We start from the raw sequence: 27,752 nt of genomic DNA, 5'->3' as shown, positions 1-27,752 counted from the left end.
ATTGCCACAATGGCATCGTCCGAGAGATGCAGGAACAGCACCTCATATTTCACTTGGGAACCCTACAGCCCAAGGGTATTAATGTGGACTTCACACGTTTCAAAATCTCCCCAGCCCGACCAAATCCCAAAATCAGCCCAGCTAGTCCCTGCCTCCCTAACCATTCCTCCCACCTCAAGCCCCACCCCATCTTCGACCCACTAACCTCATCCTGCCTCCTTGACCTGTCCGTCCTCCCTGGACTGACGTATCCCCTCCCCAACTCCCCACCTACATTCAACCTCATTGGCTCCAAACCCGCCTCTTTGACCTGTCTGTCTCCTCGCCCTATCTTCTCCTCTATTCAGCGGCAATCTACCTCCCCTGTCTCCCTATTTAGTTCAAAATCCCCTTCCCTTCCCCCATTTCTGAAGGGTCTCGACCTGAAACATCAAATTTCCTGCTCCTCTGATGCTGCTTGGCCTGCCGTGTTCATCCACCTTCACACTGTGTTATCGCAGCATACCTAACCCACTCGTTTCATAAACCGAGAATAGGTACACATTCTAGGATTTCAGACAATATTAAGCTTCGAAGACACAGGAAAAAGAACCTAAAAGACCTCCAGAACTCATTTTATTGACAGTTTCCAAGATTAAATTTCAATTGACAAACATATGTGGTATCTTAAAAAGTTTTCTGCTCAGCCTGGCAGAATATTTTAGGTCATCTTCATTTAATGCTCCACTGCATTGGAATGGCATTGATTTCATTCAGAAATCCAAAACACTTTTCATTTTTGAGGATAGGTTTCTACAAGCATTCCATGACCCTGAGAAGAGAAAATGCAAGATATATCAACAGTTGACTGACTAATCCTTGAGAACAATCAAGCATGTCAATGAAAAAATATGATCAGAAAGAAATTTCTTTCTGAACGTAACTAATGAGCTATGCATCTGGATGCCAGATTACTCAACATGGAAAGGGGAAAAAAAAAATTGGTCCCTATCTGAACAATGAAGTAAAGTGCTGTGTACAGATATATCATGTCTATATGGCAAAAAAATCAATTTCAAAGAATGAACTACCCTAAGTTGTGGGCTAAGTTGAACAGCTACCAAGAAAAATCAACCGTTGCAACTTAGGTCTCATACCTAATGCTGTACCCTCCAGAATGAAGCAACAGCTAATGGTTTAAACTCCAAAGTATGCGCACATAATTAACAGGGTGCATGGCAGAGATAATGAATAAAATGGACGACACGTCCAAAGCACAAGCACTGCTCACTGACAAGAACACATACCAGCCAGTACAAACTGACCCGACACCGCAACTGGGCAACAAAATCCTTTACATGCTACAAAGCCTTAAACAAACAGGACAGATCAACAAAACAGAGCTCTTAAGAATGAAACCCGAAAGAACCAACACACCCCGATTCTACGGCCTCCCTAAAGTGCACAAGCCAGAAGTCACCCTCAGACCCGTAGTCTCCCTACCAGGCACTCCATCCCACAGATTAGCCAAGGAACTACAAAGAGGACTCAGACACCTAGTCAACAAGTCACCCCACTCTATCCACTCAGCCCAAGAATTCCTCAACTCTAGAGACATAAAGATAGATGACGAAGAGACCGTGATATCATTTGACGTCACTGCCCTATTCACATCAATAGACATACCACCAGCAAGGGAAACAATGACAACACCACTTGAACAAGAACACAACCCCAGTGAAACCTCTCCAAGGAAGACATGCTCAAACTATTGGACCTATGCCTGACCACCCACTTCATCTTCAACAGACAAACATACAAGCAAATCAACGGGACACCCATGGGATCATCTATCTCCAGACTCCTAGCAGAAGCAGTGATGCAAAGACTGGAAAGCACTGCCCTTCTGCTAATCCAAACAAAACTATGGATACACTATGTAAATGACACCTTTGTCATCATTAAACGGACTAAACTAGAGGAGATACACCAACTTAGAAAGAACACCCTCACCGGAATAAATTTCACCAGACAGGTGAAGAGCAAACTGCTCCCATTACTGCATGTCATGATAGAATGCAAGACAAATGGGGAACTGCAAATGAAAATACACTGAAAAGCCACACACACCGACCAGGTACTGAACTTCAACAGTAAACAACCAAGCACACACACAAAGCTGCGTGCAAGCATTATTTAAAAGGGCAACAACAGACTGCAGCAACATGGAACTAAGCCAAGTGGAAGAAGAATACCTCTTTCAGGTTTTCAAGGATAGGTGAAATCCAAAGAATTGGGTCATAAGATGCCTGCATGAACAGCTTGACAAAGAGACTACATGCCCCGACACACACATCATACGACTCTATATCAGAAAAAAAGTCAGAACTCACCACAAGACTCTGACGACCACTGAGCATCAGAGTGGCACACAAGCCCATGTCAACTGCTCACCCAAACTAAGGACCCACTCCCTGCCATGGACAGGGCCAGTCATCTACAAGATCCCTGCAGAGACTGCAAGAAACACTACATCGGACAAACAGGAAGGAAACTAACAACAGGGTGTACAAGGTAATGAGAGGCATGGATAGAGTTGATAGCCAGAGACTTTTCCCCAGGGCAGGATTGACTGCCATGAGGGGTCATAGTTTTAAGGTAATGAAGTGTGAAGCTGGATGAACACAGCAGGCCAAGAAGCATCTCAGGAGCACAAAAGCTGACGTTTCGGGCCTAGGCCCTTCATCAGAGAGGGGGATGGGGAGAGGGTTCCGGAATAAATAGGGAGAGAGGGGGAGGCGGACCGAAGATGGAGAGAAAAGAAGATAGGTGGAGAGGAGTGTATAGGTGGGGAGGTAGGGAGGGGATAGGTCAGTCCAGGGAAGACGGACAGGTCAATGAGGTGGGATGAGGTAAGCAGGTAGGGAACGGAGGTGCAGCTTGGGATGGGAGGAAGGGATGGGTGAGAGGAAGAACAGGTTAAGGAGGCAGAGACAGGCTGGGCTGGTTTTGGGATGCAGTGGGGGGAGGGGAAGAGCTGGGCTGGTTGTGTGATGCAGTGGGGGGAGGGGACGAACTGGGCTGGTTTTGGGATGCGGCGGGGGAAGGGGAGATTTCGAAGCTGGTGAAGTCCACATTGATACCATTGGGCTGCAGGGTTCCCAAGCAGAATATGAGTTGCTGCTCCTGCAACCTTCGGGTGGCATCATTGTGGCACTGCAGGAGGCCCATGATGGACATGTCATCTAAAGAACAGGAGGGGGAGTTGAAATGGTTTGCCACTGGAGGTGCAGTTGTTTATTGCGAACCGAGCAGAGGTGTTCTGCAAAGCGGTCCCCAAGCCTCCGCTGGGTTTCCCCAATGTACAAGAAGCCACACCGGGTACAATGGATACAGTATACCACATTGACAGATGTGCAGGTGAACCTCTGCTTAATGTGGAATGTCATCTTGGGGCCTGGGATAGGGGTGAGGGAGGAGGTGTGGGGGCAAGTGTAGCATTTCCTGCGGTTGCAGCGGAAGGTGCCGGGTGTGGTGGGGTTGGAGGGCAGTGTGGAGCGAACAAGGCAGTCACAGAGAGAGTGGTCTCTCCGGAAAGCAGACAAGGGCGGGGATGGAAAAATGTCCTGGGTGGTGGGGTCGGATTGCAAATGGCGGAAGTGTCGGAGGATGATGCGTTGTATCCGGAGGTTGGTGGGGTGGTCTGGGAGAACCGATTTTGGAAAAGTGCGGACGTAGTAGGGTTGTTGTAATGGGTGACTTGAACTTTCCCAATATTGATTGGAACCTCCTTCGAGCAGAAGATTTGAATGGAGCTGTTTTTGTAAGGTGTGTTCAGGAGGGTTTCCTAACTCAGTACGTTGACAGGCCGACGAGGGGAGAGGCCATTCTAGACTTGGTGCTCGGAAACGAGCCAGGGCAGGTATCAGATCTTGTGGTGGGAGAGCATTTTGGTGATAGTGACCATAACTGCCTCACATTCTACATAACTATGGAGGAGAGGATTAGGCAAAATGGGAGGATATTTAATTGGGGAAGAGGAAACTATGATGCGATTAGACATGAGTGAGGAAGCATGGACTGGGAGCAATTGTTCCATGGTAAGGGCACTATAGACATGTGGAGACTGTTTAAGGAACAGTTGTTAGGAGTGATGAGTAAATATGTCCCTCTGAGACAGTCAAGGGGTAAGATAAAGGAACCTTAGATGACGAGAGCGGTGGAGCTTCTCGTCAAAAGGAAGAAGGTAGCTTACAGAAGGTGGCGGAAGCTAGGGTCAAGCTCAGCTCTACAGGATTACAGGCAGGCGAGGAAAGAGCTCAAAAATGGTCTGAGGAGAGCCAGGAGGGGGCACGAGAAAGGCTTGGCAGGACGGATTAGGGAGAACACAAAGGCATTTTACACTTATGTGAGGAATAAGAGAATGGTCAAAGAAAGAGTAGGGCCAATCAGGGATAGCATAGGGAACTTGTGTGTGGAGTCTGAGGAGGTAGGGGAAGGCCTAAAGCAGTTTTTTTACTTCTGTCTTTACGAAAGAAACGAATTTTGTAGTCAATGAAATCTTTGAAGAGCAGGTGTGCATGCTGGAATGGATAGAGATAGAGGAAGCTGATGTGCTGAAAATTGTGTCAAACATTAAGATTGACAAGTCGCCAGGCCCAGACCAGATTTGTCCTCGGCTGCTTTGGGAAACGAGAAATGCAATTGTTTCGCCACTTGCGAAGAACTTTGCATCCTCGCTCTCCACTGGAGTCGTACCTGAGGACCGGAGAGAGGCAAATGTAATTCCTCTCTTCAAGAAAGGAAATAGGGAAATCCCCGGCAATTACAGACCAGTAAGTCTCACGTCTGTCGTCTGCAAGGTGTTAGAAAGGATTCTGAAGGATAGGATTTATGACCATCTGGAAGAGCATGGCTTGATTAAATGCAGTCAACATGGCTTTGAGGGGGGCAGGTCATGCCTCACAAACCTTAGAGTTCTTTGAGGACGTGACTAGAAAAGTTGATGAGGGTCGAGCTGTGGAGGTGGTGTATATGGACTTCAACAAGGCATTTGATAAGGTTCCCCATGGTAGGCTCACTCAGAAGGTCAGGAGGCATGGGATACAGGGGAACTTAGCTGTCTGGATACAGAATTGGTTGGCCAACGGAAGACAGCGACTGGTAGTAGAAGGAAAATATTCTGCCTGGAAGTAAATGGTGAGTGGCGTTCCACAGGGCTCTGTCCTTGGGCCTCCACTGTTTGTAATTTTTATTAATGACTTGGATGAGGGGATTGAAGGATGGGTCAGCAAGTTTGCAGACGACACAAAGGTTGGAGGAGTCGTTGACAGTCTAGAGGGCTGTTGTAGGCTGCAGCGGGACATTGACAGGATGCAGAGATGGGCTGAGAGGTGGCAGATGGAGTTCAACCTGGATAAATGCGAGGTGATGCATTTTGGAAGGTCGAATTTGAAAGCCGAGTACAGGATTAAGGATAGGATTCTTGGCAGCGTGGAGGAACAGAGGGATCTTGGTGTGCAGATACATAGATCCCTTAAAATGGCCACCCAAGTGAACAGGGTTGTTAAGAAAGCATATGGTGTTTTGGCTTTCAATAACAGGGGGATTGAGTTTAAGAGTCGTGAGATCTTGTTGCAGCTCTATAAAACTTTGGTTAGACCGCACTTGGAATACTGCGTCCAGTTCTGGTCGCCCTATTATAGCAAAGATGTGGATGCTTTGGAGAGGGTTCACAGAAGGTTTACCAGGATGCTGCCTGGACTGGAGAGCTTATCTTATGAAGAGAGGTTGACTGAGCTCAGACTTTTTTCATTGGAGAAAAGGAGGAGGAGAGGGGACCTAATTGAGGTATACCAGAGAATGAGAGGCATAGATAGAGTTGATAGCCAGAGACTATTTCCCAGGGCAGAAAAGGCTAACACGAGGCGTCATAGCTTTAAGCTGGTTGGAGGAAAGTATAGAGGGTATGTCAGAGGCGGGTTCTTTACACAGAGAGTTGTGAGAGTATGGAATGCGTTGGCAGCAGCAGTTGTGGAAGCAAGGTCATTGGGGACATTTAAGAGACTGCTGGACATGCATATGGTCACAGAACTTTGAGGGTGCATACATGAGGATCAATGGTCGGCACAACATCGTGGGCTGAAGGGCCTGTTCTGTGCTGTACTGTTCTATGTTCTAACAAGGGGGATCCTCTTAGGGCGGTTGTGGCAGGGGCGCGGTGTGAGGGATGTGTTGCGGGAAATGTGGTCAAGGGCATTCTTGACCACTGTGGGGGGAATGTTGCGGTCCTTGAAGAACTTGAACATCTGGGATGTGCAGCAGTGGAATGCTTATCCTGGGAGCAGATGCGGCGGAGGCGGAGGAATTGGGAATAGGGAATGGAATTTTTGCAGGAGGGTGGGTGGAAGGTGGTGTATTCTGGGTAGCTGTGGGAATCTGTGGGCTTGAAATGGACATCGGTTTCTCGCTGGAGATGATGGTTTGGTGCTCGGGGGTGGGGTCACGATCAAGCGGGCGGTAGGTGGTGGTGTCGGGGAGTTGGCGTTTGGCCTCGGCGACATAGAGGTCAGTGCGCCATTCTACCACCGCGCCACCCTTGTCTGCGGGTTTGATGGTGAGGTTGGGGTTGGAGCGGAGGGCTGCCTGTTCTGCAGGGGAGTGGGTGAGTGGGGTGGAGAGGTTGAGGCGGTTAATGTCTCGATGGCAGTTGGAGATGAAGAGGTCGAGGGAGGGTAGGAGGCCTGGGGGTGGTGTTCAGGAGGAGGACTTGTGTTGGAAGCGGGTGAAGGGGTCAGTGGAGGGAGGGTTAGGTTCCCGGTTGAAGAAGTAAGCGTGGAGGTGAAGGTGGCGGAAAAACTGCTCTATGTCCAAACGTGACTGGTATTCGTTGATGTGTGGTTGTAGGGGGACAAAGGTGAGCCCCTTACTAAGGACTGACCGTTTGTTCTCAGTCAGTGGGAGGTCTGGGGGGATGGTGAAGATTCGGCAGGGCTCAGTGTGGCTGTGTCCTCTGGGGTTGCTAGCTGTGGAGGTTGTGGGTGGAGCGATGAGGTTGTCGGCTGTGGGTGGGGTTCCGTCGGCGGGGTTTTAAGGAGTTAGGAGGAAGGTATAGGGGAGACGTCAGAGGGAGGTTCTTCACCCAGAGAGTTGTGAGCGCATGGAATAGTTTACCAGTGGTAGTCGTGGAAGCGGAGTCATTAGTGACATTTAAGCGACTGCTAGACATGCACATGGACAGCAGTGAATTGAGGGGAATGTTGGTTAGGTTTTTATTTTTGGATTAGGATTATTCCACGGCACAACATCGTGGGCCAAAGGGCCTGTACTGTTGTACATTCTATGTTCTAAGTTTACATGAACACTGACTGGCTGCAAAAAGACACGACCAATACTCACTCATCTCAATCCACACGGACAAGGAGAACCAGCACTTCAACTGGGACAAATTCACAATCCTGGGACAGGCACAAGAATTCCTAGATGCATGGCACTCCACGTAGCATGCTATTAATAAACACATTGAACTCGATCTCATATACATTCCACTACGAAGGAAAACCGCAAGTGAGACAATCTATCCCAACGGAGTCGAGTTTAAAGCCCAGATGGGAAAACACACCAATACTTCAGCGGAGGTCGCACTGAAGGTGTTACCAAGCACTGTAACCAAACGTCTACAAAACAACAAATCAGCTTGGCGAGCCAACCAACCTCAACACCCATAACCTGAGCTACAAATCTACTCCAAAACCTAACAGTAATTGATTGTAGATGAGGTAATGGGAACTGCAGATGCTGGAGAATTCCAAGATCATAAAATGTGAGGCTGGATGAACACAGCAGGCCAAGCAGCATCTCAGGACCCTCTGATGAAGGGTCTAGGCCCGAAACGTCAGCTTTTGTGCTCCTGAGATGCTGCTTGGCCTGCTGTGTTCATCCAGCCTCACATTTTATTATCTAGTAATTGATTGTAGGTGGAATCAAATTATTGGCCCATTGTTTGAAACAAGGGTGGTGGAAACACAAAACCATGAGACAAAAAAAGCCAGAAGTTTTGATGGAGACAATGCTTAGGACTTTACCCGGCACCGTATGAACCAGCACACTCAATAAGGCGGCAAAAATTATATACCTGAAATACTGGAAGTCTACTGTATTGTCATTATCTTCCCAGTGTCCAACTAATCATTTGAGAACGTGAGTGAGAAGGAAGCCGGCCAGTAAGTTTTAATTAAGGTAAAGTTGTGTTATTATTTAAGTGACTTGAGCCATAAATAAAATATACTAGTGGTGTACATACCCCATGCATTATGCTTCTATTACTTAGACTGAATGTTTACGTTCATTATATGGGCCGCTTGACCAACTGTTACACTCCTGGTCCCATAGGTACCAGTTAATAAAATATTTGCTGTATTAGTATTTCCTTGTTTCAATAGATTAATAACACCAAAAATAGTAAATTTTGCAGGACAGCAAGTGTTTTAAGGTACCATTGTAAAAATAGCTTTTGCAGTCATCTTTTAGTGTTGTCATATGGACAACTCAAGCAATATCAACCGGTTACCTCGACGTGCAAAAGGTTTACTAATTACTGTAAAATTCAAACATACATAATAAAAATTAACAGCCAAACCTGTCCTCCAGCAGCACAAGCTGCAACAAGTGCATACTGTCCACCTTCCTTGATCAGTCTGTGAGCAGCTGTTGTCACAAGGCGGCAACCAGTAGCACCAAAAGGATGTCCCAAAGATAACGAACCACCCCAGCAGTTGAACTTATCCATTTCAGGAACACCAACCTAGCAAAATTAAAGTTCTTACAGTGCATAATAAATTGGAAGCTATATACACAAAACAAAACATTTGCTGCATCATTGTAGTTTTCAGTACGCAAAAGATTTGAAGACATCTTAATGGATTAACAATACTGATTTCACTGCCTACAAGTCGTCTATGCCCAGTTTGACAGAAAGAGAAGGTAGCCAGAACATCATCTTCTTCAAAGAGGAGGGAATTGCTAACCCAACAGTGAACAATATACAGTTTTCCTGATTTTGGTCCCACACCCTTGTCTTTCCCATTCCTGGCACCTTACATGATAATAATGCCATACATGGACTTGTCTTCCACGTTTGCAACATCAGAATGTCAGTTCAAAAATCTATAATGTATATAATTTCTTTAACTATTTTTCTCATTTTTATTTGGGTTTTGACACTTTTATTTTGAGCTCATTTTGTTAAAATGTTTGCAGCTTTGAGGCATACAACAATATACCGAGATATTGACATGTTACCTTAGTGGGCAAAAGGTTGGCAACTGTGGGAAAATATGAAGTTGTTCACTGTGGACGGGAGAACGAAAGAACAGAATACTGATAGACAAAAACGAGAGCTGTCCTCAAGGAACAGTGCTGAATTGGGGGGAAGGCTAACTACAACAAAATTCAGCAGGAGCCGGGGAATATGGATTGGGAGCACCTGTTTGAGGGTAAATCCACATTTGATATGTGGGAGGCTTTTAAAGAGAGGCTGATTAGAGTGCAGGACAGACATGTCCCTGTGAAAATGAGGGATAGAAAGGGTAAAATTAGGGAACCATGAATGACAGGTGAAATTGTGGGACTAGCAAAGAAGAAAAAGCAAGCATACATAAGGTCAAGGCAACTGAAAACAGACGAAGCTTTGGAAGAATATTGGCAAAGTCGGACCAATCCGAACCGAGGAATTAAGAGGGCAAAAAGGGGTCATGAAATATCTCTGGCAAACAGAGTAAAGGAAAATCCCAAAGTCTTTTATTCATACGCAAGGAGTGAGAAGGTAACTCGAGAAAGGGTTGGCCCACTCAAGGAGAATGGAGGGAAGTTATGCAAGGAGTCAGAGAAAATGAGCGAGATTCTTAATGAGTACTTTGCATCGGTATTTACTGAGGAGAGGGACACGATGGACGTTGAGGTTAGGGATAAATGTTTGATCACTCTAGGTCAAGTCGGCATGGCGGGGGGGGGGGAAAAGAGTGTTGGGTAGTCTAAAAAGGCATTAGGGTGGCAAGTCCCCAGGTCCGGATGGGATCTATCTTAGGTTACTGAAGGAAGCGAAGAGAGGAAATAGCTGGGGCCTTAACGATATCTTTGCAGCATCCTTGAGCACGGGTGAGGTCCCAGAGGACTGGAGAATTGCTAATGTTGTCCCCTTGTTTAAGAAAGGTAGCAAGGATAATCCAAGTAATTACAGACCGGTGAGCCTGATGTCAGTGGTAGGGAAGCTGCTGGAGAAGTTACTGAGAGGTAGGATCTATTTACATTTGGAAGAAAATGGGCTAATTTGTGATAGGCAGCATAGATTTGTGCAGGGAAAGTCAACTGGATACATTTCTTTGAGGAAGTGACAAAGTTGATAGATAAGCAAAGGGCTGTAGAAGTCATATACATGGACTTCAGTAAGGCGTTTGATAAGGTACCCATGGTAGGCTGATGGAGAAAGTGAAGTCGCATGGGATCCAGGGTGTACTAGCTAAATGCATAGAGAACTGGCTGGGCAACTGGAGACATAGTGGAAGGGAGTTCCTCAAAATGGAGAGCTGTGACCAGTGGTGTCCATAGGGATCTGTGTTGGGAACACTGCTGTTTGTGATGTACATAAATGATATGGAGGAAGGTACAGATGGTCTGATTAGCACATTTGCAGATGACACTAAGATTGGTGGAGTAGCAGACAGTAAAGGGGACTGTTGGAAAACATAGTAGAATATAAATAGATTGGAGAGTTGGGAGGAGAAATCGTAGCTGGAGTTCAATCCAGGCAAATGCAAGGTAATGCATTTTGGAAAATGCAATTCAAGAGCAAACTATACGGTAAATGGAAAAGTCCTGAGGAAAACTGATGCTCAGAGAGATCTGGGTGTTCAGGTCCACTGTACCCTGAAGTTGGCAACGTAGATTGATAAATTGGTCAAGGCGGCATACGGCATGCTTTCATTCATTGGACGGGGTGTTGGGCACAAGAGTTGACAAGTCATGTGACAGTTGTATAGGACTTTGTTTCCACCACATTTTGAATACTGAGTACAGTGCCAGGCGCCACATTACCAAAACGATGTGGATGCTTTGGAAAGGGTGCAGAGGAGGCTCACCACGATGTTGCCTGGTATGGAGGGCGCTAACTATGAAGAGAGGTTGAGCAGACTAGGATTATTTTCATTAGAAAGACTGAGGTTGATGGCAGGGCCCGACTGAGGTTTATAAAATCATGAGAGGAATAGACAGGCTGGATAGTAGGAAGCTTTTCCCCCAGAGTGGCGGCCTCAATTTGTAGGGGATCACGATTTCAAGGTGAGAGGAGAAAAGTTTAAGGGAATATGCTTGGAAAGTTCTTTACGCAGAGGGTGGTGGACGCCTGGAACGCGTTGCCAGCAGAGGTGATAGCGGTAGGCGTGATAGCGGTAGGTACAATAGCGCCATTGAAGATGTTTCTGGACAGATACATGAATGGGCAGGGAGCAGATGGATACAGATCCTTGGAAAATAGTTCACAGGTTTAGATAAAGGATCTGGATCGGCGCAGGCCTGGAGGGCTGAAGGGCCTGTTTCTGTGCTGTAATTTTCTTTGCTCTTTGTAATACAGTATTATTTAAATTGAGATAAACTGCAGAAAGACAGAACCTGAAGAATCATAGAATCCCTACAATGGGGAAAACAGGCCATTCAGCCCATCGAGTCCATACCAACCCTCCAAAATGAATCCCACCCAGAACCATTCCCCTACTCTATTCCCTGCACTTCCGGCACACTTTTGCACTGTGGGAGGAAACTCACGCAGAACAGAGGGACACACAAACAGTTGCCTGAGGCCAAAATCAAACCCAGGTCTCTGGCACTGAGGGGCAGCAGCGCTAAACATTCAGCCACCGTTCCACAAAGGGACACGTGCACGAAACACAAAGTTAGCAGACAGGTGCAGTAGGTAATCAGGGAGGCAAATGGAATGGTGGTCCTTATTTCAAGAAAGTTGGTGTCTAAGAGCTGGGAAGACTTACTGCAACTGAACAAGATGCTGGGAGGGCCACAGTTGGAGTACTGTGAGCAGTTTTGGTCCCTTATTTAATAAAAGATATTATCGCATTGAAGCCAGTTCAGCAAAAGTTTAAGAGAATTTGGAGTCATCCAAAAAAGAAAAAAGGCAAAATAAAAATATTCAACAATTTATTATCTGTATTTCTAGCAGTTACTTTCCAATTTGAACATCTGAATTTATACCCCAGATGCTTCACATGCTCAACAAGCAGAGATCACATCTGGAATGACGCCTAGCCCGAGTGAGTATATAGTTTGGGATTTCCGAGGGCTTGGTTCCTTCCCAGCCTCTGAAACTTGGCAAGACTGGCAAAGGGATGTGGACAGCAGGAAGATATGCTCTGTTCCTGCTTAGGGGTTTATTAAAACTTGTTAAAAATTGTTTTACTAGTGAAGACTGTGCTGTGGCAATCAGCCTGATTCACTGCGCTCAGTGGTAGCTGCAGAGTTGCACTGAAGGTAATCACAATGGTGTGCCTTGGCTAAAGGAGATGCCAGGACCTGTGCTGCTGGATCAACATTGGTCAGCATGAAAATGGAGATCAGGGGATGGGGTTGGAGCTGGGGAGCAGGAGTGGAGGTCAAGGAATAGAATGGAGACAAAAATATGTAGGATTCATAGAATCATTGCATCTCTATGATATGGAAGCAGACCATTTGACCCATCTGATCCACCTAGACCCAATCTTCCTACCCTATCCCTGCATTTCACATGGCTAATTCACCTCACCTTCAGATCCCTGGACATTAGGGTCAATTTTGCATGCCCCATCCACCAAACCTGCATATCTTTTGACAGCAAGAGGAAACCAGAGCACCCAGTGGAAACCCACGCACATTGAGGAGAACGTGCAAACTCTACACAGATAGTCACCCAAGGGTGGAACTGAACACAGGTTCCCGGCGCTGTGAGGCAACAGTGCTAACCACTGAACCACCGTGCCGATTCTTAAGGGGCTTGGCAGGGTAAGTGTTGAGAGGGAGAGTCTAAGATGACAAGGCATAGTCTCAGAATAAAGGAGTGCCAATTTAAGCCCGAGAGAGGAGGAATTTCTTCTTTTACGGTACTGAATGCCTTTGTAACTCCTCGCCACAGAGAGTGAGGGGGTGAAGTCCTTGTGTATATTTAAAGCTGAGATAGATAGATTCTTGACAAGTCAGGGAATGAAGGGTTACGGGGAAAATGGCAGGAATGTGGGTGAGAGCAATGTTGCTTCAGCCATGATCCTATTGAATGGCCTTTTCCTGTTCTTTCTTTCCTAATGGTCCTATGGGACTGTGGATGGACTCACTGTGGAGCATCTGTGATGAGGAGGATGTTGTGCAAAGCAGATTTAGTGAGCTGGTCACACCACAAGTAATGGGTACACAAACAGAAAAGTGCTGAGTGATAACGACCGGGAAGACTAGGCGTGAGTTGGTAGTGCAAGATGACAGGAAAATTGGTGTTGATACTGGGGATGATTGTTTCATGCTAATGTCTGATATTGATTAGCTCATGAACTGGGCAGAGCAATGGCAGGTGGGAATTTAATCCTGATAAATGAGAGGTGATGTATTTTGGGAGGTCTACTAAGTGATAGATTTCTCAAATGATTAGTCAATACCTACAGAATAGAGAGGAACAAAGGAATTTTGGTGTACAAACCAATAGATTCCCTGACTATGTCAGCAGAGGTGGACATTGAGTGAAGGTAGCATACAGATAGAACATAGAACAGTACAGCATAGAACAGGCCCTTCAGCCCACGATGTTGTGCCGAACTTTTACCCTCAACCTAAGGTCTGTCTAACCCCCACCCCCACCTTATACTATCATCCACATGCCTATCTAATAGCTGCTTAAATGCCCCGAATGAGGCCGATTCCACGACCCTCTCCGGCAATGCATTCCATTCCCCAACCACTCTCTTGAGTAAAGAGCCTACGTCTGACGTCTCCCCGATATCTACCACCACTCACTTTAAAACTATGCTCCCTCGTAATAGCTACCTCCACCCTAGGAAAAAGTCTCTGGCTGTCCACTCTATCTATACCTCTGGTCATTTTGTACACTTCTATCAAGTCACCTCTCATCCTTCGTCATTTCAAAGAAAAAAGCCCTAGCTCTCTCAACTATTCCTCCGAAGACATGCCCTCCATTCCAGGCAACATCCTGGTAAATCTCCTCTGCAGATTTTCCAATGCTTCCACATCTTTCCTGTATTGAGGCAACCTGAACTGGACACAACACTCCAGATGTGGCCGAACCAGGCTGATGATTGCCTTCATTAGCCAGGGCACAGAATATATGAGCAAGGAAGTCTTTACAACTTCATAAAACATTGATTAGGCCACAGATCAAATACCATATGCAGTTCTGGTCACCACACCATCAGAAGAATGGGACTGCACTGGTGAGGATACAGAGAAAATTCAATAGGATGGTGACTGGGATGGAAGGTCTCAGCTATAAAGAAAAGGCTGGACAGCTTAGGTTGGTATTACTAGGAGTAGAGGAGGCTGATGGAGGGGATCTGATCGAGATATACAAAATAATGAGATGCATAGATAGGGTAAATTGAGATTCTTTTCCCCACAGCAGATATGTCTAAGACCAGAGGGCATAATTTTAAGATAACAGCTGAGCAGTTTAGAGGGTATCTGGGGAAAATATTTTTCATTAGGATGGTGGTAGAAATATGAAATGTGCTGCCTGAGAGGATGGTGGAAGCAGGTACTCTCGCAACATTTAAGAGGCATCTGGACAAGCACTTAAAATGCCACGGTTGGCTATCGACCAAGTGTGGGTAAATGGGATTTGTATAGTTTGGCGTTTGTTGGTTGGCGTAGACATGGTGAGCGAAAAGGCCTGTTTCTAAGCTGTATGACTCTAAAAAAAATCAAGTTCAATTGAAACATACCCTTGATTTTCTACCCATATAGGTTTTTGCAAACCAGTCAGAATCCATAGCTTTCATATTCGAGAGGATCTGTGCCTGTTCAAAAAACAAATAAATTTAAGTTAATTCTATTTTAAGCAAAAAAAATATAAATAATGATCAGTATGGATACCACTTCTGGTACAAAATTCAATACTTACTAGTATGATATGATAGCTTGACAGAGATTCTAAGTAATTTAAGAAAAAATGTAAGCTAATCTCGGTTTTTATTTTACAAAGTCTTCTCAAAGGTGTGGTTTTAGGAAAAATATAAATCCAAAATTAAAAGAAAACAATTTCATATAATAATTACTCAACAACAAAACTAAACAAGATAAGTCTTATTATTAATGGAGAATATTTCCATTTGTAAAGGCCTACTGACAATATATATATATATAACAGTGCTACAGAACTGACTATGTCCCTTGTCAAGCTGTTCGAAAACAGTAATGACACAGGAATCTAAATGTGAAAAGTGCCTAGGCATGTCCTGGCCATACCAAAAAAATACAGGATAAATCCAGTTCACCACTTACTCAACTCCCAGTCGTAAAGCAAATGAAATGTATCGTCACTGGTATTACCAATGAACCCCACACACTAATCCTCCAATTACCAATCCTCAGGTTCTACGAGGACAATGCAACTCCAGGCCATATTCAACCTTAGGCCAAATGTTTTTGAAAAAAAAGCTGAATTCAGTGGGAAAAGTGTGACTGCTCATAATATCAAGGCAGCATTGAGTGAGTGTAGCATAAAAGGAATCTCGAGAAAAATTTACGTCAATACGAATCAAAGGGAATGGCTCTCCACTAGCTAGAGTCATACCTCACACAAAGGAAGTTGGTTGTGGCTGCTGGAAATCAATCATATCCACCTAGATGGAGAAATTCCACAGGGCAGTACTTGAACCCTAAATCATCTACAGTTGCTTCATCAATGACTATCTCCATGGCCAGATCAGAACTAGGTATATCTGCTGAAAATTTTACGTTGTAAATGGAACTGTTGCAGCAAGCCTGACAAGTGTCTAAATTTAGACTGATAATGAGCAAGGAAAATTAATGTCACACAAGTGCTACAGGACAACCATCTGCAAGAACAGAAAGCATAATTAGCTCTTTTTCATATTCCACAACATTACAGAATCCTCACCAACACCCTGGAAGGAACAGAAATACTGTGGCTATAAGCATGCGGAGGTGCAAGCGTTGGACTGGAATGGACAAAGTCAGAAGTCACATGACAGCAGGTTATAGTCCAAATGGTTTGTTTGAAGTCACCAGCTTTTAAAGACCTCTCACTTTATCTGACACAGGAATAGCACTCCAAGCTTTTGATTTCGAATAAATCAGTTAGCCTACCGCCTGCTGTAGCCAGATGTTCACCTGCACATCTGCCTACGTGGTATACTGTTTCCACTGTACCCGGTGTGGCTTCCTCCACATTGGGGAAACCAAGCGGAGGCTTGGGGACCGCTTTGCAGAACACCTCCGCTCAGTTCACAATAAACAACTGCACCTCCCAGTCGCGAACCATTTTAACTCCCCCTCCCATTCCTTAGATGACACGTCCATCATGGGCCTCCGGCAGTGCCACAATGATGCCACCAGAAGGTTGCAGGAACAGCAACTCATATTCCGCTTGGGAACCCTGCAGTCCAATGGTATCAATGTGGACTTCACAGGCTTCAAAATCTCCCCTTCCCCCACTGCATCCCAAAACCAGCCAAGCTCGTCCCCGCCTCCCTAACCTGTTCTTCGTCTCACCTATCCCCTCCTCCCACTTCCCACCTACTAACCTCATCCTGCCTCCTTGACCTGTCCATCCGACCCGGACTGACCTATCTCCTCCCCACCTATACACTCCTCTCCACCTATTTTCTCTTCTATCCATCTTCGGTCCGCCTCCCCCTCACTCCCTATTTATTTCACAACCCTCTCCCCATCCCCCTCTCCGATGAAGGGTCTAGGCCCGAAACGTCAGCTTTTGTGCTCCTGAGATGCTGCTTGGCCTGCTGTGTTCATCCAGCTTCACACTTGGTTATCTTGGATTCTCCAGCATCTGCAGTTCCCATTATCTCTCAGCCTACAGCCTGGTGTTGTGTGACTTCTGATCTGCTCATATAGCCACAGTCAAAAGGTCAAGTCTGGCCTCCACAAAGTTTGTCATCTACAAGGATCAAGTCAGAGATACATTCAAGCACTCCCCATTTACTGGAGTCAGTACAGTGCCAACACCTTTTGATAATCTTGACGCTTTTCAGACAAATCTTGGGCCCCACACCTCAGGAAGGACATACTAGCCCTGGAGCGTGTCCAGTGGAGATTCACAAGGATGATCCCTGGAATGGTAGGTTTAACGTATGATGAATGGCTAAGGATCCTGGGATTGATACTCATTAGAGTTTAGAAGGTTGAGGGGAGATCTAATAGAAACTTACAAGATAATACATGGTTTAGAAGGGGTGGACGCTAGGAAGTTGTTTCCATTAGGTCGGGAGACTAGGACCAGTGGGCACAGCCTTAAAATTAAATGGGGTAAATTTAAAACTGAAGTGAGACGACATTTCTTCAACCAGAGAGTGGGGGGCCTGTGGAATTCATTGCCACGGAGTGCAGTGGAGGCCGGGACGTTGGATGCCTTCAAAGCAGAGATCGACAAATTCTTGATCTCAAAAGGAATCAAGGGCTAACGGGAGAGTGCAGGGAAGTGGTGTTGAAATGCCCATCAGCCATGATTTAAATGGCAGAGTGGGCTTGATGGGCCGAATGGCCTTACTTCCACTCCTATGTCTTATGGTCTTCAAACTGACTAACACCCTTCCATCACTTCCGCACATTACGACAGTGGTACTATTTACTAAATGCATTGCAACCACTTGTCAAAGCCTCATGCACAGCATACCCCAAACTCAAGACCATAAATGCTAAGCAGGAAGGGGAGTTACAGACACATGGAACCTCGCCATCTGCAAGCTTCGCTCCAAGAAACATCACATTCAGTTTTAGGAATAGATTGTTGTTCCTGCATCATTGCTTAATTGAAATCGTGGACCTTTCTGCCTAACAATACTGTGAGAGTGTCTACACCATAGGTCACAATGGCTCAGGAAGTCAGAACACTAACACCGTCTCCAGGGTAATTTGGATAGGTAACATATCTAGGCTTTGCAAGTGATACCACATGAAATTCTACCACAGACCTACAACAACAAAATTCAGTTTCATTTATGGATAATCTATGCCTAAAGAGTCATATTTTTAAAAACATTACTCTGAACATACAAAGATCAGTGATGAATTCAACCTTTTTGGGTTAAAAAGGGAGCAGATATATTTATCAATTCATCACACCATATTCATACCAAGGTAATTCCTTTTCATTCTGTTTGTTTTTTGAAACAACCACGATGGATAATAAACATCTTGGCTCCACCAAAAATCAAAACAGATTTCATTGAAATCTTTTCAACATAGATAACTTTATCCAGAATGCACGTCTTCAAACAGACTTCCCGTTTCTTTTGAGCTTAATAGATAAACTTACTGCAAAAGCTTCATGGAACTCAAAGACATCAATATCTTCCAGAGTTAATCCAGCTTTTTCCAACACTCGAGGAGTGGCATATGCTGGCCTAGGATTAAAATGATTGTTTATTTTGGAAAGAAAACATGCAGAAAATAACATACCAGGTTTAGTAATAGGCAGGTATTGATTAAAAACTTACCCTAGGAGCAACTGGTCTTTAGGATCCTGAGAAACATACACAAAATTCCTGGAAGTAACCAAATATGAATGAAAATTTATGCACAGTGCTACAGCGCATTTATACTTGCCCCTTTTATTTGTCCACTTGAGACGAAAGAGAAATAAACAGCTTCCTTACCTCAAATATGCAAGTGGTTTGTAGCCCATAGCTAGTGCCTTTTCTTCAGACATTATCAACACTGCTGATGCACCATCTGTCTGAAATTCAGACCATGGAAAGGTTATCCTCAAGGACATATCTGAACCTTGGGAATAGACATATTTCCAAAAATAAACAAAACCTGTACTTTGTGAAGTCAAGATTGGCCACAATTATACGTGGTTCCATGCTTGAAGTTGCCCTGGGGTCCAATCTCAGCAGCCATATTTGTATTCTGTATCTGTAATTTGCATCTAAAAATCACTAACAACTCATCTGCATTTCTACCTTCCCAGTAATTTGGTAAATGCAACAAATTTAGATTCAAATTGCAAATCTGAATTTCCTAGATGATGTAAATTAAACATACTGCACTCCAGGAAAGTTTGGAGATAATGAGAAAATCAGAAATTACTGGAAAATCTCTGCAGATCTGGCAGCATCTGAGCAGAGAAAGCAGAGTTAATGTTTTGGGTTCAGTGACCCTTCAGAACGCCCAGTTATTCACAGGTTGTCAGTATTTAGAATATTTGCCCACAAAAGTATCATTTACTCTTTCCACCTCAACCCAAAGTGTCCACAACTTGCAGCTCAAGATTCAATAAAATCATACCATGAGAAATTTAGTTAGCTTATCTAATGACATACTTTTAGTGACAATTTTACATACCTACCACATTATAATGAACCCAACTAATAGTAAAACTGGGCAGAGTAGTAGGAACTACAGATGCTGGAGAATCTGAGATAACAAGGTGTAGAACTGGATGAACACAGCAGGCGAAGAAGCATCATAGGAGCAGGAAGGCTGACGTTTCGGGCCTAGACCCTTGTTCAGAAATGGGGGAGGGGAAGGGGGTTCTGAAATAAATAGGGAGAGAGGGGGAGGCGGATAGAAGATGGATAGAGAAGATAGGTGGAAAGGAGACAGACCGGACAAAGAGGCAGGGATGGAGCCAGTAAATGTGAGTGTCGGTGGGGAGGAGATAGGTCAGTCCAGGGCGGACTGACAGATCAAGGAGGTGGGATGAAGTTGGTAGGTAGGAGATGGGGGTGGGACTTGAGGAGGAGCGGATAGGTGGGGTGAAGGACAGGTTAGGGAGGTGGGAACGAACTGAGCTGGTTTTGAGAAGCGGTAGAGGAAAGGGGAGATTTTGAAGCTTGTGAAGTCCACATTGATAACATTGGGCTGCAGGGTTCCCAAGCGGAATATGAGTTGCTGTTCCTGCAACCTTCTGGTGGTATCATTGTGGCACTGCAGGAGGCCCATGATGGACATGTCGTCTAAGGAATGGGAGGGGGGTGCTGAAATGGTTCACGACTGGGAGGTGTAGATGTTTAGTGCGAACCGAGCGGAGGTGCGGTCCCCAAGCCCCCGCTTGCTTTCCCCGATGTAGAGGAGGCCACAATGGGAACAGCGGATGCAATATACCATGTTAGCAGATGTGCAGGCAAACATCTGCTTGATGCGGAATGTCTTCTTGGGGCCTGGGATGGGGGTGAGGGGGGAAGGGGGTGTAGGGGCAGGTGTTGCACTTCCTGCGGTTGCAGGGCAAAGTGCCGGGTGTGGTGGGGCTGGAGGGGAGTGTGGAGCAGACAAGGGAGTCTTGGAGAGAGTGGTACCTCCGGAAGGCAGATACGATTGGGGAGGGAAAAATGTCTTTGGTGGTGGGGTGGGATTGTAGATGGTCGACGTGTTGGAGGATGATGCGTTGGATCCGGAGGTTGGTGGGGTGGTACGTGAGGATGAGGGGGATACTGTTTTAGTTTTTATTGGGGAACGGGGTGTGATGGATGAGTTCCACGAAATGCGGGAGACACACTCAATGGCATTCTCGACCACTGAGGTGGGGGCGTGGAGTTACGGACATGGAAAAACGAGGACATCTGAGATGTACAGGAGTGGAATGCCTCATCCTGGGAGCAGATGCGGCGGAAGCGAAGGAATTAGGAATAGGAGATGCCATTTTTGCAGGTAGGTGGGAGGAGGTATATTCTAGGTAGCTGTGGGAGTCGGTGGGCTTGAAATGGATATCGGTTCTTAGGTGGTTGCCTGAGATGGAGACAGAGGTGTCCAGGAAGGAGAGGGAGGTGTTAGAGATGGTCCAGGTCAACTTCAGTTTGGGGTAGAAGGTGTTGGTGAAGTGGATGAACTGTTCAAGCTCGTTGTGGGAGCACGAGGCAGCACCGATACAGCCATCAATGTAACGGAGGAAGAGGTGGGGTTTAGGGCCAGCGTAAGTAGGGAAGAGGGATTGTTCCATGTAACATACAAAGAGTCAGGCATAGCTTGGGCCAATGCGGGTACCCACGGCCATCCCCTTTGTCCGTAGGAGTCGGGGGAGGAATTAAAAGAGAAAGTGTTGAGGGTGAGGACGAGTTCGGCTAAGCGGACTTCACAAGCTTCAAAATCTCCCCTTCCTCTACCGCATCTCAAAACCATCCCAGCTCGTCTCCACCTCCTTAATCTGTCCTTCCTCCCACAATCTCCTACCTACAGATCTCATCCGCCCCCTTGACCTGTCTGTCCTCCCTGGACTGATCTATCTCCTCCCTACCTCCCCACCTGCACTCACCTTTACTGGCTCCGTTCCCACCTCTTTGACTGGTCTGTCCCCTCTCCACCCATCTTCTCCTCTATCCATCTACTATCCGCCTCCCGCTCTCTCGCTATTTATTTCAGTACCCCCTTCCCCTCCTCCATTTCTGAAGAAGGATCTCGACTGGAATGTCAGCTCTCCTGCTTCTATGATGCTGCTTGGCCTGCTATGTTCATCTAGCTCTACACCATATCTCAATAAAACTGGACAACCTCGATTCCAGAATGAATACCAGCTTGATAGATGAAAACTTGTTTTCTGGCAATTTGGCTATTATGGTGTCCAGCCACTGAACATATTCAAAACAGGCTAATATATTTTTTAAAAAAGATCAACATTTATGATACACTAAAGGCAACACAGTTTTACACAATTAAAAATATTTGAAGCAGTTTTACCTCATATCAATAAATAAAGATTCAATCCTTTTACACTCAATAGCCTTACAGGGACACAAGCCTCAATAGGGGTCACATGGGCATGAATGTACTTGTATTTCCTGCACACCCCCACCCCCCACAGCGAACTTTTGCATTCACTCAATGCTATTTTCTTCAGTTAATTTCTCTTTGTGAGGTCCTTAAACAGTGGGCTAATACTATTCACTTATTTCTTTACATGGATTTTTAAAACTCCTTTTTCATAGCCTTCTGTTCTCAGAGCAGGAGCAGGCCATTCGGCCCTTCAAGCCTGCTCCGCCATTCAATACGATCATGGCTGATCTCTTTGTGCACTCAAATCCACTTACCCGTATTCTCACCATATCCCTTAATTCCTTTATTGTTTAAAAAAATCTACCTTAGCTTTAAAAACGTTTACTGAAATAGCATCAACTATTTCACTGGACAAGGAATTCCATCAATTAACAATCCTCTGGGTGAAGAAGTTCCTTCTCAATTCTGTCCTAAATCTGCTCCCTCTAATCTTGAGGCTATGCCCTCTTGTCCTAACTTCAGCTGCCAGTGGGAACATCCTCTCTACTTCTGTCTTATCTATTCCCTTCATAATTTTATATGTTTCTGTAAGATCTTCCCTCAGTCTTCTACATTCCAATGAATATAATTCCAATCTACTCAGTCGCTCCTCATGAGCCAACCCCCTCAACTCAGGAATCAACCTAGTCAATCTCCTCTGCTCCCCCTCCAGTGCAGGTACATCCTTTCTCAAGTAAGGAGACCAAAACTACACACAGTACTCCGGGTGTGGCCTCACCAGTGCCTTGTACAGCTGCAACATAACCTCTCTGCTTTTAATCTCAATCCCTTTAGCAATGAGGGACCAAATGCCATTTGACTTCCTAATCACTTCTTGTACCTGCTGTGATTCATGCACAAGGACACCCAGGCCACTCTGCACAGCAGCATGCTGTAACTTTTCACCATTCAAGTAATAATCCTTTTTACTATTACTCCTGCCAAAATGTATGACTTCACATTTATTTACATTGTATTCCATCTGCCAAATCTTTCCTACTCAATGTATCTATGTTCCTCTGTAAAGTTTCTCTGCACACTTTGCTCTGCCACTCATCCTCGTGTCATCTGCAAACTTTGACACCCTACATGTGGTCCCCAACTCCAAATCATCCAAATAAATTGTAAACAATTGTGGTCCCAACAACGATCCCTGAGGCACACTACTAGTCACCGATTGCTGACCAGAATAGCACTCATTTATCCCTACTCTTGGCTTCCTGTTAGCCAATCCTCTATCCATGCTAATACTTTACCCCTAACACCACACATGCTTGTCTTATGCAGCAGCCTCTTGTGCAGCACCTTGTCAAAGGCCTTTTGGAAATCTCGGGACACCACATCCACTGTGTCTCCCTTGTACACCTGGCTCATAATGTCTTCATAGAATTCCAAAAGATTTGTCAAGCATGACCTGTCCTTCACGAAACCATGCTACCTCCCTTTTTAAGCAGTGGCGTCACATTTGCTATTTTCCAATCCGCTGGGACTGCCCCAGAGTCCAGCGAAGTTAGGAAATTACCACCAGTGCACCTGCTATTTCTCCCGCCATCTCTTTTAGTACCCTGGGATGTATTCCATCAGGGCCAGGAGACTTACCAATCCTTAGGTCCATTAGCTTGCACAGCACTACCTCTTCCGTAATAATAATTGTTTCCAGGTCCTCACCCACCTTCGTCTCTTTGTCAATTACTGGCATGTTATTAGTGTCCTCCACTGTGAAGACTGATACAAAAGGCCTGTTCAATGCCTCAGCCACTTCTTCATATCCCATAACTAAACTCCCCTTCTCATCCTTTAAAGGGCCAACGCTTACTTTAGCCACTCTTTTTCATTTTATATACTGACAGAAACGTTTGCTATCTATCTGTATATTCTGTGCTAGTTTTTTTTCTCATGTTCTATCTTACTTTTCTTTACAGCTCTTTTTGTGGATTTCGGCTGACCTTGAAAGTTTTCCCAATCTTCTAGTTTTGTGCTGTTTTTGGCCACTTTGTATACCTTCTCTTTCAATTTGATAGACTCCCTTATTTCCTTAGACACCCATGGCAGATTGCCCCTTTTCCTACAGTCCTTTTCATTGGATTATACTTTTGCTGAGCACTTTGAAAAATTGCTTTCAAAGTCCTCCACTGCTCACTAACTGTCCCACCATAAAGTCTTTTGTGTCCAGTCTATTGCAGCCAAGTCCTCCCTCATTCTATTGTCATCCCCCTTTTTCAAGCATAGGACCCTGGTATTGGACTTGATCTTCACACTCTCCACCTGTATTCTAAATTCAACCATACTGTGATCACTCCTTCCAAGAGGATCCCAAACTATGAGGTCATTAATTATTGCTGTCTCATTACAAAGGACCAGATCAAGGATAGCTTGCTCCCTCGTCGGTTCCATTACATACAGTTATAGAAAACTATCATGGATACACTCAACGAACTCCTCCTCAAGGCTACCCTGACCGAGCTGGTTTGACCAAAATACATGTAGATTAAAATCTCCCACAGTAATTGCCGTACCATTTTCAGAGGCATTAGTTATGCCTTTGTTTATTGCCTGCCCCAATGTGATGCTATTATTTGGTAGCTGAGAGACTATGCCTAGCATTTTCCTCTTAGAATTTCTAATTTCCACCCAAATGGATTCAAGCTCATTCTCCACAGAACCGATATCACTCAGCACCGCCCTGTTGTCCTTGAATATCAGAGCTACACCACCTCCCTTATCTTCCTGTCTGTCCTTCCAAATAGTCTGGCACCCCTGGATATTTAACTCCCAGTTGTGACCATCCTGTAACCATGTCTCCGTAATGGCTACCAAATCATATTCATTCACGATGATTTGTGCGATTAACTCATCAATTTTATTATGAATGCTATGAGCATTCAGGGAAAGAGCCTTTATGCTAGCTTTCTTACCCTCACGATTTCCAACATCTCTAATAATATCACCCGAGTTATCCTTCCTTTTTGCTTCATTCACAGTCGGCCTTGAACCGAAACCCTCTTGTACACATGCTAACCTGCTGCTTACCTTTTTATTTGTACTCCCTGTTGTTTTCCCTTTCCCTTCCCCTGACTCACTAGTTTAAAGTCCTAGAAACCACCCTATTTCTCCTTTTCGCGAGAACACCGATTCCAGATCGGTTCAGATGGAGTCCATCCCATCGGTAAAGATCCCCCCACCCCTGGTTCCAAAACTGATGCCAATGCCCCATAAAACGGAACCCCTCTTTCCCACACCACTCCTTTAGCCACGTGTTTCCTTCCCTAATTTTCTTATCCCTAAGCCAAATCGGCACGTGGCTCGGGCAGTAACCTGGAGATTATGACCCTCAAGGACCTGTTCCTTAATTTCGTTCCAAGTGCTTCGTAATCCCCAAACAGGCCTCCATCCTAGCCTTGCCCTATATTGTTAGTCCCAACGTGGACCACAACAACTGGATCCTCCCCCTCCCGTTCCAATATCCTTTCAAGCCGGTCGGAGATGTCCTCCACCCTGGCACCGGGCAGGCAACACACCATGTGGGACTCCCGATCTGGCTTGCAAAGGATACTATCTGTCCCCCTAACTACTGAATCCCCTATAACTACCATTTGTCTTTCTGCTCCCCCATCTTGAATGGTCTTCCGCACCATGGTGCCGTGGTCAGCTGGCTCATCCTCCCCGCAGCCCTTTTCCTCATGCCCACAGGGAGCAAGTTTCTCATATCTGTTGGATGAAGTCAAAAGCTGAGGCTACTCCACTCCTGAACTCAGGGTCTCCTTACTCACCTCACTTGCACTCATACCCTGCTGTCCCTGATCACTAACTGAATTCGAGTAACTTAATCTGCCAGGTGTGACTGCCTCCTGAAACGTAGCGTTCAGGTAACTCTCCTCCTCCTGGATGTGCCGCTACGTTTGAAACTCAGATTCCAGATCATCAACTCTGAGCCAGAGTTCTTCCAGTCACTGACACTTGCTGCAGATGTGGTCACTGCTGCTCACAATGGGATGAGCCAGCTCCCACATCATACAGCTACAGCACATCACCTGCCCAGCCATCTCTACTTAGTTCATTACTTTATTACTTTATATAAATTTGAGTTAAATACTTACTAATACTTCTCAGCCAACGCCCAAATATATTCCCAGCAATCCCCGGTCCTCGCTTTCGTCTCTCCCTTGGCTGCTCAAAGGCCGAGTCAGGCGGGATAAGACTTTTATGATCAAAACACCACAAAAACTTACCTTCCCAGGCTGCCCTCACACTTCCTCCTGGACTCCCTCCGCTGAACCAACTTATAATCTCTACAAAAACTTTTCTGCTGTCTCAATCTTCCTGTGTGTTTTAGGACACCTTTTTGAGAGGCAACAGCATTTTTCCCCAACTCTCTTTCACTTTTTGTCTTCTGAACTGTTTATCACAGTTTTTTCATAAAAGCCTTATTTAAACAGATATAAATACATTTCCAAAAAACCCTTCTAACCAGAGGAATCGAAGTGAAACTAAAACTTTATCCATGTTGGCATACACAATGTTCTGAAATATAAAACAACTTTAATGCTGTATATGGCTCTATCCCTTTTTAGAATCCAAGATTCCAAATAACAAAAATATCTTTAACTTCCATCACAAAATGGTTCTGGTAGTTCTCAGAATCAGTCGTAATAACCAACACAACTGTGCGTTCATGATAAGGAGCAAGAAATATTCCAACAAACTGCTCCAAAATCAATTTATTCTGCTATAACATTGACATCATATTCCTTTAGTAAATCACAATTATTGTCTTGCTCTAAGTTATTACCAGAAATGAAGCATTGGCAGCAGTAATAGTTCCATGTGGTTTGATAAATGCTGGCTTCAGTGCAGCCATCTGTTCAACTGATGACGGTCTAATTCCATTGTCTTTAGTGACGGTGTGACGACCTGATTTAAAACAACACGTATAATAAATCATCCAAATCCAGCCCAAATTCCTCAGCCACATAAGTGAACATTTTTCCTGCAGAAACAAAAAATTTCTTTGGTGGGAATTAAAATTATTTTTATTTGCTCAGAGATAAAATCTTAGCCCAAGGAGGCATTTCTCACAGGTGCCATTATGTTGTGCAACCAGTCGAGTCAGATCATTGGGTTTAGAAAGACCAGAAGACCAACTAAAACTGCTCCAACAGGTTAAGCTTTCATCAAGTCTTCAATTGCTCAAATTACTATGCTCTGAATTAAGTCAGATTTTATAGGCCCATCTCCAAAATGGACAGTGGGTGACATAAAACAGGTAAGGCTGACAGTAAGAATAAACTTAAAAATATGCGAACAAATAATGGCAGCAGGAATCCTGCCTGAAATAGGTTTGATCACTTACAAGTCAGTTCCTAAGCAGGGCTAACTCCAGAGCAGAATGATACTACAATTTAGAATTAATTACAATTTAAATCAGAGAAGCACCAAGACAGAACATGTCACACTAGGTCAATGAGGCTACACTGCCAAGGATATGTCAGAAAAGCATACAGAAGTCTGTATTTTTACCCTCTTATAGATATGCACGAACAAACAAGGTTGGTGAAATATTTAACCAAAAACTTCTAGGCCTAGTGTTGTCTTCAAAGTAGAGATTGATGAATTCTTGATCTCACAAGGAATCAAGTGCTACGGGTGAGTGCAGGGAAGTGGAGTTGAAATGCCCATCAGCCATGGTTAAATGGCAGAGTGGACCTGATGGGCCAAACGGCCTTACTTCCACTCCTATGTCTTATGGTCTTATAGTGTTCAAGGATTATCTCCATGTAGGCTATTGTTCA

At 45.0% G+C, this 27,752-nt stretch overlaps 1 protein-coding gene across 3 annotated transcripts in view; it reads right to left on the bottom strand.

Annotated features, from left to right (window-relative positions):
• Positions 1-598: 598 nt before the first annotated feature.
• hadhb (hydroxyacyl-CoA dehydrogenase trifunctional multienzyme complex subunit beta) overlaps positions 599-27,752 on the bottom strand; it is a 61,058-nt gene continuing 33,904 nt past the window's right edge. For all 3 annotated transcript variants that reach the window (XM_048531818.2, XM_048531819.2, XM_048531820.2), the window contains exons 10-16: positions 26,753-26,874; positions 18,870-18,949; positions 18,711-18,758; positions 18,530-18,617; positions 14,958-15,032; positions 8,618-8,782; positions 599-811 (exon numbers count right to left, since the gene is read on the bottom strand). In XM_048531818.2, coding sequence (XP_048387775.2) covers positions 773-811; positions 8,618-8,782; positions 14,958-15,032; positions 18,530-18,617; positions 18,711-18,758; positions 18,870-18,949; positions 26,753-26,874 — 617 coding nt within the window. In that variant the 3' untranslated portion in view covers positions 599-772. The remainder of the gene's footprint in view (positions 812-8,617; positions 8,783-14,957; positions 15,033-18,529; positions 18,618-18,710; positions 18,759-18,869; positions 18,950-26,752; positions 26,875-27,752) is intronic.

Source organism: Stegostoma tigrinum, chromosome 4 (assembly GCF_030684315.1).
Source record: "Stegostoma tigrinum isolate sSteTig4 chromosome 4, sSteTig4.hap1, whole genome shotgun sequence".
NCBI classification, from domain to species: Eukaryota; Metazoa; Chordata; class Chondrichthyes; order Orectolobiformes; family Stegostomatidae; genus Stegostoma; species Stegostoma tigrinum.
This window is presented reverse-complemented; position numbering and strand designations above follow the sequence as displayed.